This window comes from Antedon mediterranea, chromosome 9, assembly GCF_964355755.1.
Source record: "Antedon mediterranea chromosome 9, ecAntMedi1.1, whole genome shotgun sequence".
In the NCBI taxonomy this organism is placed as follows: domain Eukaryota; kingdom Metazoa; phylum Echinodermata; class Crinoidea; order Comatulida; family Antedonidae; genus Antedon; species Antedon mediterranea.
Window position 1 is genome coordinate 25,545,466 of NC_092678.1, and position 14,174 is coordinate 25,559,639.

The window sequence follows — 14,174 nt, forward strand, 5'->3', positions numbered from 1 at the left end:
AACGAAACTAGTTTTTTTTTCAAAATGTTATCAACTGTGGATGACAGCCTTGCAAATCATATTCGGCTTAAATTAGATAATCAACATAATTTTAAAAAGTCACGTAAAAAGTAGGTGAAATATTATTAGCAGATAACATAATTTGAAAAAAGCACTAGAGGTAGAATGTTATGATGATAACGTTTATCACGGATTATGAATAAATAAAATTGAAAACAAATAATGTTCAAATTCGTCTCCCTATCTTGCTCATCATTTCTAAACATAATTTAAAGCTTAAATACAAATAATTTCCACTCTTATCTTTGGGAAAGTTAAATAAACTTTCGTTTCATGCTTTGAAGCATGCTGTGTCTTACTTTGAAGATCAGAATTATGGGTTTTTTCTGTCGTCCAGTTTGTTACTTCTTGCGACAATGCTATTAGGTCCATATTTGCCTTTTCTTTATTTTCCGTGTTTTCGTCGACAGGAGTGTTCAATAACTCTAGGTAACCTGGACCAGACAGGTTGCGTCTACGAAAACCACGCTCGTGGACTCGATTATCAATTGTCATGGTATCTCGTGTTAGACTATTTGACTTCTGTAAGAGCTCTTAGGTGGAATTAAAAGAACATTGGTTGGTACAGTTTTTTACGAAAGTTCAAACGTGCCGTGCGTGTGTTTTATGATTATGTCAAGATAACTAACGCATGATTGAACTGATTCTATAAAAGTTGCTCTGTGGTTAAAACTCACATCCAAGAAGTCATGCTTAAGTGCAATAATCAGAAAAATGCGCTGTATTTATTGAACATTATCTTTAAGTTTCAAAAGTTCTCTAAGCTAAAGGTTACTAATAATTCAACCATCTTATTAGATAATGTTAGTAAAATAGGACAAATTTTAATTTTGATCAACCATGGGTTAGGAGGTAAACCAAATGGCAAACACTGGTATATTCATGCACAAGTTTAAATCACAGTTCTGAAATGTAACCAGTTCCTGTACAAGCTTGGAGTTCGGATGAAGTGCTCTTAATAATAATAATAAATGAACACATAGCGCCGGTGTCCCCCACCTATTTGGCGCTCATGGCGCTTTGTACATTAGCAACGTGCGATTACATCAGCAAATAGCGACGTCTTCAAAGTTGGTCTTGAAACTGTTCAGACTAGTCGAGCATTTCTCTTTTCTAGCTCAGTGAAGTAAGGATATAGGCCTAACTAATAAATTTCCAATTGCAACAAAGGAAAAAAAAAAACAGGATAGATAAAAAACTCACCTACTCTTCACTAAGTCGACAGCTAAAATTTCCAGAAATGTTGCCTCGTCCAAGAGCTAAAGCAAACTATTAAAACACCAACTGAAACCTGACCTTTATCAAACACTGAATGTAACCCACATGATCCTCAAGGGAGAACGTCAAGATTTCCCTAATGATGGACACAAAAGGACTCAGAACGGGACTTATCTACCACCATGCGTTCCAAATTGCCCTATATAGGTGGTTTAATAACGTGTGTGCGTTGAACCGTGAGATAACACAAGATGCAGAGGTACGATACCTAACCGTTTAGATTCCGAGTAAACCTGCACTAAGTGTCGGCTAGAATGACGCTGCGATTGGTTGTAATCCTTTAAGTTCAGGCGTAACTTGATTAATTAACAAGAAATGCTGCAAGGTAAGATGGCAAATCACCTCGTTGAAATTAGGACGTGATCGGGTCAAACCTAACACGTGAAATTAATTCAATTTGTTTACTAGTTAAATTATAATCTCACTACCTTATACCTTATGTATAATTGACGGTAGAGATAATGTCTTATCAACGACACTGCACATCATTTTGGTCCCTGGATTTTGAAAATGAGTCAAGATTTGTTTGTTTTGAAATGTCTAAAACATAATTAATTCAATCAGGTATTTTATAATATATAAATAACAAGAAGTTTGTATGTTTGAAGCTACATAATTCTATTTTAAAAATTACATTAGTTTATTCAGACTTTCTTATTTACTTTCTAAATTATTTTCCAACAAATAAACTTAATTTTTTTTTTTTTTGTATTTTGTATTAATATTTGTCCTCAGTGAGGAAATTCGGATTAGGCCCTCCACGGACCCACGGCAGCCAGCAGTGCAGCGCCTACCAGATTAGGCAATGAGAGTAAAGCATCTTGCCTAAGGATGCAATTAGTATGGTACAGATAACCTCGAACCCATGCCTATCACATGCTAGTCCGATATTACCATTACACCATCACTCTCCAGTATATACAGCACCCGCCACGATTTCTAGACGGTCTCCCATCCAGAACGCAACCGGGCCCAACGTTGCTTAACTTCGGTGATCTGACGAGAACCGGTGTTTCAACGCAGTATGGCCGTATAATAATAATTAATGCACATACTATCACCACTTTATTTATCTACATACTGGTACTCAGGGGTGGATTTAGGCGGGGTCTAACAGGCTTCAACCCCCCTAAAATTTAACTTTTTATAATAAAATCATGACTTTCTTTATTTTTCTGTAACCTGACGGATCGTTTTTGTTATTTATGAAATATTTTGCTCCCTCCCCTCCCCCCCCCCCGCCCTAATCTATAATGCTGGATACGCCCCTGGTACTAAATTTGAAGTATCGACTCTTTTTTTTTTTAGAGCTAAGGAACTCCACTAGTACCTGCTGTAGTAGGCTTAGATGTGCCAATAGATGACGGAACAAAACATATGTTCTTTATATTGTCCTATTTTATTAGTGGTCAGTCATGTCACCTGCCTTCGTCCATTGTCACTCATTTATACCAAGGTTACAATGATGACAAAATCATTTGTGACAAAACTATTAAGTGACTAAACAAGATTATCTATAAATCACAATATAGACAATCAGGTGTACAGTGTGTTATAAATAGCATGTAAAGATAATTGGACCAACCTTCTACTGAAGAGGCTATAAATATGTTCTTTTGTCTGTGGATGGGAATGCTTTTTAAAGATTTTTTCTTGTCTTTTTTTTAAACTACTGTACTGTATAAACTTTTTAAAGAATATTTTTGCATTTTAGACCTTTTCCTTATTATTGATTGATTGAAAATATGACAATTACCAAAAAGTATAAAAATGTTAATTTCACAATGCTTTCATGCACAAAAAAACATGTTTATATCAGTTTTATTTAAATTTCATTAATATACAGCATATTTACAGGTACCAATTGAGATTTAACAAAAACACTATCACTTCTAAACCGACTTTTCACATCAAGATAATACAAATTTGAAAAAAATAATTTGATTATAAATTACAGACGAGATCATAAATCAAGTTAAATATTAAATATTTTTTAGGAAAAAAATTAAAACTTTGAAATGTAGTAAAACAGTACCTGGTAGATGCTCTACGGATTTTGACCGTTTGCTTATTGATGGTCCGAGTGTGAGACGTTTACCTAACATTGACCTAAAACTGGACGGTGAAGATGTGGTCACCGAATCCGACAAACGTTGGTTGTCTTTCTTTCTTATGATCATCGTTCCGGAGCTGCGATGGATCCGCGTCACTGAGCTACGCTCTCGGGAACCTTTTGATTTGGATAGCAATCAAAGCAGCAGGATTTAGTTAATTGTATTTTTAAAAAAAACTGAACTTATATTTTTGAATGCCTAGTGTTAAACCTTCGACTTGTCCTAGTACAGTACATTTCTGAATGAGCACATGTTTTGAGAAGTGTTTTACTTTTATTTTGTCATTATCTTTCAATCACATGAAAGATTAAACAAACTTTGAAACTGAGGCGGGTGGGAGCATAAAAATAGTACTTAGTGAAATCTGATGACGTATTATGTTATATTTTTTTCCCCTGAAATTTAGGAGAGACCAGGCCCCAGATGCTCCTCCCATGTACCCAATTAATCTTTGATACACAAACAAAAAAATAAATTAGAAGTTTTTCTTTCATTTTTTCTTTGATTTCTCGGTATTCTTTTTTTCTCCTGTACCTGTACTTTCTATTGCAACATTTACTGTTGACCTAAAATGACCAATGACCAGCCGTAACTCTCTTATTGACCTGAATATCTGAATCGTATTGATTAAGGTCAAGATTGAATTCTTGGCCAACCAACAAACTTTTAACGCAATTTGTTTTTCATTCTGTTTAGTGAGTCAGCGTAAAATATAAAATTCAGAGTGACAGTATATTTTGTATACAAATTCAATTTAGAAATTTAAATCTTAAACATTTCTTAGAAGGATAGCTTTTAATTATATCATAATTATTAATAAATTATGGACATTTATTGAACTTTGAAATTAGCACTATACCGTGTGTAATAAAGTAAAAAAGTACAGTAAAAAAAAGTTTTTCATTAACGGTTTATTTTTATTGGTCTTGGGACAATGACTAAAATCGTTCTTCCTCCGAATTTACTTAAACTGTTTTGCTCCCATTGTGTACAATGACATTTAAGTCATTTATGGATCGCCTATTGCCTTGTATTGGGACTGTATTGTTTGATTTGTTTCCTGTCGATAGTCTACGGTAACGGAACATCCCATTTGTAAACGTGGGGAATCACCACTATTTTCAGTCATGTCAAATTATCTGCATATTCGATCAAGATGTCTTGAAGGTATAGATTTAGATTCTAAAAATAACTTACTAGGTCTGGATAAAATTTTCTATAAATACTGTGGAAATGTGTTTATAATTGTATAATTCGGTGAATAAAACAAATTTTATGAATCAACCAATTTGGTTTCTTGCACTGTATGTTCAGAATGTACATTTTAAATTTATTCAGATTCAACTTCAAAATTATTAAGAATTATTATATTATGATTTGAAATATTAAGGTATTATAATTTTGTGTTAATAATATTGTGAGGTAATTTCCTAATTGATCGTAATCAAAACGGTACTGGGTTTGGTCTACTAGCGGTTCCTGCTCCCAACTTGTCATCCATTCATAGAAGCCTTAATGAAGTAAGCCTATCTGGTGGTAGTAAGTAGATCATTTATAGATATTTGATTGATGGTTTTACTTCAGTTTTGACTGAATGAAATTGTTTAAAAAATTGTTTGGGCAATCAGTTGAAAAGCTAATTAAGTACTAAAAGAAAATTTAAAATAAATGTTTAACCCTCTTTTTTAAAAGAAGCATTTATACTGATCATTGTCATTAAGTATTTCAATAGGGTATATATGACGGGAGGGTTAGGTTAATGTTGACAAAAAATGTATCAAAGATCCTACTTCCTAATGAAAGTGTATTGAAATAATTGTCAAAAAATGGATTAAAAAACTTTAAAACGAAAGTAAAACACTTTTAATAAACATGTGCTCTATCATCTTATTTCATTTGAGGTCAATTCTTCAAGTGAACATCACAAAATGTTTATCAAAAAATAACTAAATTTTTCATAAAACTATTCATTTTTAAACATCTAATATTTCGTATTAATAAAATTAGCTTTTTGGATAATTTTGGATTTTCTAACTACTGTAATATACAGTACCTAACTAAATGAAAACATACTAATATTAAAAATTACATTTATTATAAAATATTAAATCCTTCCATCTTCATTTAATATTTATTTTCTAGACTATATATTCAAACTAGTTTGACAAACAAAATGTGATGTGCCCAAATATGGTCGTTATATGACCAAATATGGTCGTTATATGACATCATCATGTCCATATATAGGCACATCACATTTTTTTGTAACGTAAAGGTTGATAATGTAGGCTTTGGTATTGACTAGTTCTGTATATAATATATCGTTACAATGAAATGGATAAGCCATCAAATGCTTCATTCTTAAATTGTGTGTAGATTTAAAGGGAAACTTTAGTTTCCAAAGTAATATCCTGACACTAAAAAAAACAGCTGATAAATTAATTACTTTGAATAAATTCTAGTCAAACATAAATTCTATTGTACTACATTACGGAAATCAACTATATATATTGGCAATAGTATTATTTTTACTCACTAGTAAAATTCCTGAAAAATTCCATGATCCCCAAATTTTAAAACTGTTCAATATCACCGCATCGAGAAGGCTGTTTGAAACAGACCGGTTGAGCCTTATGTGGCTTATCAGACGACACTACTACAACCCATGCATGAGAAATGACTCAGAAACATATATAAATAAGTGTACTACATCCTACAGTACCTACAATCATGACCTCCAGCAAAACATTTCAACAGAGGAACGGCGAAAAAGATTACAAAATCAGTCCAACATGATATCAACCGTTTACATATCTTAACCATGATAGGAGTGGCAATGTTATTTACGTCACATGCAACAGTCAGAAATCTACCACTTAGACAGAAGTATAAGTAAATAAAAATCAATTAAGATTGTACTGATTCTAATCTTAAGTAGAACTTAGGAACTTATCCATGGTAAAAAAGAAATGATGGTGCTAGTACATTGGTATGTTTGTTACTCAAGGTTGTGGTTATGTACTCTTCCATTTTCAGGGGTGTTCTGTATTGCTCTGGAGAGAAGGGCTAATGTTGGTTTATCCAGGTAAGCGGCATACCTACTTGGTTTGTGCAATTTAACCATTTTGAAGTGACAAGTAAATTGTAATCACTGTTTTGGAGGAGCATGTTTTCCTGATGCTACAGGATTTACTATATCTAATACTGTTATTAAGGATAAAGGGAAAGCCCCATAAAAAATACATTTGATAAAATTTCATCTATCTACTTAATATAAAAGAAGGAAATAACTATAAATAAATTTTGAATGAATTGATATGCAAAGTTTTGTATCAAACAAACCATGGTTTCAGTTCTGTTTTTTGGTAAAAAATCAATAAAACTTTGTTTTCTTGTCGCCTTTGAGTCTATTGACAGTCGAAACAAAAGTAAACATATCAAATGTTTCAAAGTAAAGTAAAAATACACAGTATATTTTGCGGTAAAAATGTGTATGTACGCTTCTCTATCCATCTATCGCCACCAAATCTATAATGGCACTCAGGTAAATGAAATATCAACAGTACACTTGTACATCACTCATCACATCTACTTCATTACTGTATATCTATTATTAAATCCTGTTAGGGAAAGAAAACTTTTTAAGTCATTCAAAGCCTTTAATATTTTATTACACTTTAAAACTCTTCTTCGCTAAATCTATTTGACAAGTTTCTGAATGGACGCCAAGTTATATAATCACAGTGACTACATGAACAGTACCACCTACTTGTTACCCACGGTAACCTACGATAGTAAAACTTGGACGCTACTTCTTTAAAATCCTTCAACTATAACAATTTTCCTTTAGATAATAATTGAATTAGAAAAGTTATTTTTGGAAATTTATTTCTTAAAATTAATGCAATATACTGTAAAGAAATATTTGTTTAGTATATATATACAGATTGCTTTTGCTTTCTGGAAATTTCTTGGTTTTAGGCCGTTAATATTTTGTTAGAAACAAGTCAACTACAAATTCCAAAGATGCATTCAAAAAGAGCTTGAAATCAGTCATGCATATAATGTGCAAAAGTTTTGACCAATCAGATGCAAGAGCCTACCCCGTCTCTGTTGTGGTGTAATCCAAGTATCAATTTCAACATAATCATCCGAATCAGAATCTTCAGATTCAAAACTCAAATCACCGCCGGACATCTTAAATACTTTCATTTCAATTTCTTCTGGTTTTCTCGAAATTCTCAGAACTTCATCGTAAATGCGCAGCTCCTGACCTCCTCCCTTGTCAGGAATTTCGAAAAAAATGTTGCGTTCCGGGCCAATGGATACAATTGACGCTCGTATGCCCCTTTTTAATGAATCTAATGAGGACATGGAGAAATAAGTTACTGTAGTTTTCCATGATGAGGATAAATGATTATATTCATTGGTTTTAATATTTAACATCAAATAAAATGTTGCTTTCTTCGTTAGTAGGTATGACATTTTATGGACGCGTGATAAATAAGTTAGTTCTCCACGATAAGGATTTACTATATAAATTGTTTGTACTTAAAATTAAATAAAATGTTGCTTTTCGTTAGTACAGCCAACTTTTTCTGTGGCTAATGTTTTCAGGATTCGAACATAGCCCCTGGATTTGTAAAGCAGGCACACTTATTAAAATGCTACAGTGCCACTTTGAAGATATTAAGAGAGGAAATAATTTGTAATTGTAGTTAATGTTATTATACATTTGGTTTGAGGACATACCTACTTATGTTTTGATAAGACAACAAGGTCAAATTTATAAGCATGACCTTGATGCTCAAGTCAAAGGTCATATAATTTACGAATAATTATTATTAATTTTGATAAAGTAAATATAATTTTAGTTTGAACAGTAGTTTTGTTGTATATATAGAAAGTATCACCTGTATTAAAGTAACTTCCTAATTTAATTGCGAAGATGACTAAAATAAAATATATCTAAATTAGCTAATGAATATTTATGATATATAGGTTAAAAATAAATAATAGGTAATTAACTAATAAGAATGTTGTTACTCTTGCTTAAGTACAGATACAGCAGTAGTATTAGATTTAAAATCTTAATACAACTACAATACAAAAGCTATAGTATGTTGTACAGGCACTGTAAGTGTTTTATTTTATATGAATTTGATAAATCTATGTAGTAATTGTAATTAAAATCATTTTACGGCCTTTCAAAAAGTTTCTAATAATTTTTCGTAGAAGGCCGTTACCATGAGTCACTTGTTAGATCAACCAGAAATGAGTTAATTAAGGGGAGGAAGCATTGAGGGCACGGGTTATACACAAAATATAGGCCTACTAAATTTTATCAGTATTATCATATTTAATGTAAAATATTTACATTTTAAATGTTTATTAAAAACACTTTATTGATAAAAAATATAATGGTATAAACGTAGATCTCGAGTATACCAGCAGTGAAGTAAAATGTCATTATTTATTTTCAATTTTTTATTACAAAATAAATATTATTTGGTACAAAATGTAAAATAGGAATCAATTATCATAAAAGCTACATATTTAATTTAATCTCTTTTTGTCAAAGTTAATTTTTGGATAACATTTACCATATAACTATATTTTGTTGTGCTAATTTTTCTGGCTGTTTTCTTTATCGTTTTGATTTAGCTTTTTGTTTATTTTATTTTCATCTACATTGAGATCCAACCACAGCATTGTCATTTTTTCAGTAATTTGCCTTTGGATTTATTTTGTTGTGGGGGCGCTTTTTTTCGATACAAATGAAGCGGAAATTGATAGTTTTCAGATGATTCTCCTGAGATTAGAACTTCACTGATCAGAAGGACATATTAATTAAACCTGCCAAACGTTAAAAAATACTAAACTATCTGGCAACCTTATTGACAAGTACTTCCAGTATTATAAGGATTTGTAAAAGATAAATCAATTTCATTTATTTTTATTGGATTAATATTAGTATACTACCATACCAATAATGAGGTTAAAATATATATAATTAATAACCGTGAACCCTGTCGTGAACGATCAATTCTTTTAGTCATTTACTGCCAGGCCTAGGAAGACCACAGATAAATCGAAACACCATTTATTTAAACTTAATGCAACAGATTTACATTCAATTACTCATAAAAGTAAAGCAGATAATGATATATTTCAGTTAAAACGCTGCTGAATTAGAGGTAGATAAATACTCTCTGTCTACACTATCAAACTTTATATTACCAAAAATGTGATGTGCCCATATATGGACATGATGATGATGTCATATCACTATCATATTTGGACACAACCATACATGGGCACATCACCTTTTTTTGTCACATAAAGTTTGATAGTGTAGACAGAGCTTAACTCAACAGCGTTCTAACTGAAATATAAAATTATCTATGATAGTGTAGACAGAGCTTTAGAGATTGATAAATACTCCTACCATATTCGTTTATTACTAGATTTAAAAATTGTAAAATTAAATAAATTTAAAGAATTTTTTCCGAGTGATAATGTTTGACCAAGATGCAGTCATGCATTTCAGTCTCACCTCTCTGTTCTTTGGATAAACTGTGAGCTACTTGACAAATATCTTCCGCTAAAGAATAAATCCAATCATCTGATTTTGGAAGTAACGGTGAATTTAAAAAAGATTCTTCTTTGATTGCATGTGACCTCATGCTGTCCGTACTCGCTGACCGTTGTACGTTATTTTGTGGAATCTCCTGGAGCCTACTCCCGCTTCTTAAACTTTGACCTTCGTAAAAATAATATTTTTTTTCAATAATAAAATAAGAAGAATGTTGTTAATCTTGCTTAAGTCCATGCTTAATTACGTGCTTTAAGTGCAGCTACGGTAGTAATTTGTACGCTGTTAAAAGTGAAAGTAAATCTATAATGACCGCTTTTAATGCAACAATATTTCATCATGATGATGTAGCATTTATACAGTAGCAGTAAGTAAAGTGGAGGAGTTCTGTTTTGACCGTAGTAACTTGAGTTCTGTTTTGACCGTAGTAACTTGAAATCGGTTTGACCGCTTTCAATGCATTATACCAAACCCAACATGCTGTTTGAAGTCGTCGTCAAAATTCAAAGAGTTAAAAATTGAAGAGAGCTTCATGCTTAAGATAGAGACGATAGAAATGGTATTCCATGCAGAAATAAGCCCAACCTGTTTTTCCTTGTAATCTACGCATACGAGACTGTTGTAACCGCTCAGCGATTTCTATGAAACTTTCTTCTACCGGAGCCGGTTGCGCCGGCGACAGCCACATGTTGACGTCTGGTATTGAGCATGACCGACGCCTTCTTCTCAAGAAGTCCGGATTTCTGCGAACTTTATTACGACGCATCATTACAATTTCTTCATATTCAGGCTCAGATTCAATCAAACGTTTTTTAGCTTTAAAAGTTAAATTTTGATTATGAACACACAAAATAAAAGTAATATTAAATCAAATTTGTGAATTATAATTTTTTTTTTTAAGTTGACACGCATGAGGATTTTTCTCAGTAAATATTAACTACAAGTTATAATTTGTTTAAATTAAAAAACCTTGACATGATAAAGTTATTTTAAACAACACTACAATAAAACAACATATTTACATACCAACTTAAATTAATATTTCAAAATCCCATCAGCCAATCAAAGCAACCTATAACATTAGTAAATCCTTCGTATAGTAATTCCTGTTCCTTAATGATGTACAGTTAAATCCAAAGAACATAAATGTTTGATAAATTTTTTCGAATGAAGATTAAAAATCATATGATTCAGTTTTCAATGCATCAGATATGCTAATGGGGAGTTAATCATAGCCCAAGCATTTAACAGAAGACGATGTATTATAAATACGCATCATTTGATTGGCTGTGAAGATTTACTCATACAGATAAAAATGAGGTCCTGGCAGCAGCAACGTTAAAGATCTAAAAGTGATTGGTAATTTGGCAAATTACTTTAGTACATGCTAAATTTCCTGCCATCGTTTCATGCATCAGAGGCCCTTAGTGGTAATTTTTTTTTTCTTGCAAAATTATTATCTCTGAGATGTTTAGTGAGTCAGTAATGTCCCTCACATACTGTCATAAAGTCCTTGATGACATTACTAAACTTTTAGCATTTTCTGGAAATTTATTCAAATTTATCAGTGTTCAACAGATTACCTAATTATGGTGTTTTTTTCAATTGAATTAAAATACAACTGACATATTTACTGATATGATATCTATTTTTCATAATGTTAATTAAAATTGAAGCAATAGATAAACTATTTTAAAAAGTTAGACATTTATGAAACTATAGGTGGCAGCATTGAAGGTTTCACTTGGTAACAGGTGATGTGTTGTTTATTCATGCATGGGGGCGCTAGATAGAATACTAAGAAAGCAATAATAAAACGGAGCTTGTAAACAATCTTGGGTACTTTGATCTTCCAAGTTTGTATAAGAATACTAAGTACATACTGTTAGTCTACTGTTGGTTTTGTTTCATGTTCCTAGAAGAGAATTTTTTAGTTGATCCAATAAATCGAAAGTAATAAAAATGGTACGTTTTGCAAACAATCAGTGGATCAACAAAAAAAGAAAAAATTCTCTTCTATAATATTTGGATCCAAATGAAATTATTTCAATGTGCATATTTCCTGTTATGGTGGGGGTAGCAGTGATGTAGCCCCAAGAAATAAAAGTGGTATGGTTTTTGAACGAAACAATTTCGATTCAAGCCACTGGGTTGTCAAAGCCTCTGTGAAAAGTGGTCAGGTTGAAACCTTACCAACCATACTGATGGCTACGGCCCTGGGTATTAGTCAATTCTGCATTCATTTTTTGGTAGTACCTTAAACCCATGTGTTTCATTTTATGAATCCAAAGTTTTATCTTCAGCTACTGTGTTTTATGTGTATAGTTTATTTTTATAGACAGTACACAAGAAGAAAAAAAAGTAGATTAAACTTGATTATTTTTGTCCATTAGGCGCAGGAGCCCCGGATAGCGTTACGAAGTCGTTAACTCTGTCAGCCCATGGTCAACCCAACTAATGTGTTTTTCCCAAGGACAACTTATCAATAACTAAACTTTGTCACCACCCATAAGTGTGCTGTTCATTTCCTATTGACCAATGAACACCAATGTAACTGGACCTGAGTTTCTTGCTATTCGACCTTGGGTGCAAATTATACAATTAATTGATGTTAAGGCCACTGACTACTCTTTTCTGTATAGAAACACTGAATTGACTGAATAATAAGAAAACCCTACAATAATTTCTACTACTACTTGTTATGGTGTTATACAAGAACTATATTAAAAGAATTGAATGTCTGGAGAATGAAAAGTTAAACGTTATAACTTATATGTAAAACATCACTTAGATGATATCTATCAGATATATCATTTTCTAAAAATTGTTTCATTAGTTAGAATAGATATCACGGAATACCAATACTGATCTGGACTCGGAAATTCAAAATGTAGCAGGCAACGTTTCACCAATGAAAACTTTCAAGACAAACAAAGTATCATAATTATCATGATATCCATTTTTATTTAATAACGATAAATGGATATAAATATTTCGTCTTTTTTGTTATTTTGTGATGGAAAATATATTGAGTGAACATTGGCTGAGCTTAAATGTTCCCCGTCCCCTTAATGTCCGCTTTATAGGAGTGTCCCCTCAGTAAGGATTTGCTGTTTTGCCCCTTAATAATAAATTATGATGTCCATCTTATCCTCTCAATTTTAATGTGCTACACCCGATAATAGAATACACATCTAGCTCGTATGTACTTTAAAGAACCTAGTACATCTTTCGAGACGAGTGGGGGGTTACCCCGGTGTATTATCACAGCCACTGATCACCAACTGGGCCCTCTGGGAGACCAGTCTTTGATTGAAGAGGTTACCCATTATAAATATATATTTCAATTCAATAGAATAACTGTACAGTAGGCTCCCATTTGATGCAATGTGTTACCCAATGTGCTCAATTTGATTGTGCTACCCAAATCCATGCTATCCATTTGAAATAATTTGCTATCCATTTGAAATAATTTGCTATCCATTTGAAAGAATGTGCTACCCGATAATCCGTATAGAATAATGTACAGTACAATTACATATATCCATTTGATTGTGCTACCTAATGTGCTATCCATTTGAAATAATGTGCTATCCATTTGAAAGAATGTGCTATCCATTTGAAAGAATGTGCTACCCGATAGTCCGTATAGAATAATGTACAGTACAGTACTATATCCATTTGATTGTGCTACCCAATGTGCTATCCATTTGAAAGAATGTGCTATCCATTTGAAAGAATGTGCTACCCGATAATCCGTATAGAATAATGTACAGTACTATATCCATTTGATTGTGCTACCTAATGTGCTATCCATTTGAAAGAATGTGCTACCCGATAATCCGTATAGAATAATGTACAGTACAATTACATATATCCATTTGATTGTGCTACCTAATGTGCTATCCATTTGAAATAATGTGCTATCCATTTGAAAGAATGTGCTATCCATTTGAAAGAATGTGCTACCCGATAATCCGTATAGAATAATGTACAGTACAGTACTATATCCATTTGATTGTGCTACCCAATGTGCTATCCATTTGAAAGAATGTGCTATCCATTTGAAAGAATGTGCTACCCGATAATCCGTATAGAATAATGTACAGTACTATATCCATTTGATT

The 14,174-nt window shown here is 32.2% G+C and overlaps 1 protein-coding gene and 1 pseudogene across 4 annotated transcripts in view; both read right to left on the reverse strand.

The window, feature by feature from the left end:
* LOC140058510 (uncharacterized) overlaps positions 1-14,174 on the reverse strand; it is a 60,447-nt gene that overhangs the window by 20,561 nt on the left and 25,712 nt on the right. For 3 of the 4 annotated variants that reach the window (XM_072104148.1, XM_072104147.1, XM_072104149.1), the window contains 4 exons: positions 10,633-10,863; positions 10,009-10,215; positions 7,556-7,813; positions 360-593 (listed from right to left, as the gene is read on the reverse strand). In XM_072104148.1, coding sequence (XP_071960249.1) covers positions 360-593; positions 7,556-7,813; positions 10,009-10,215; positions 10,633-10,863 — 930 coding nt within the window. Of the gene's footprint in view, positions 1-359; positions 594-7,555; positions 7,814-10,008; positions 10,216-10,632; positions 10,864-11,073; positions 12,116-14,174 lie in introns of those variants that run through there. The other variant, XM_072104150.1, reaches the window with a different exon arrangement.
* On the reverse strand, positions 2,254-2,374 carry LOC140059653 (5S ribosomal RNA; annotated as a pseudogene).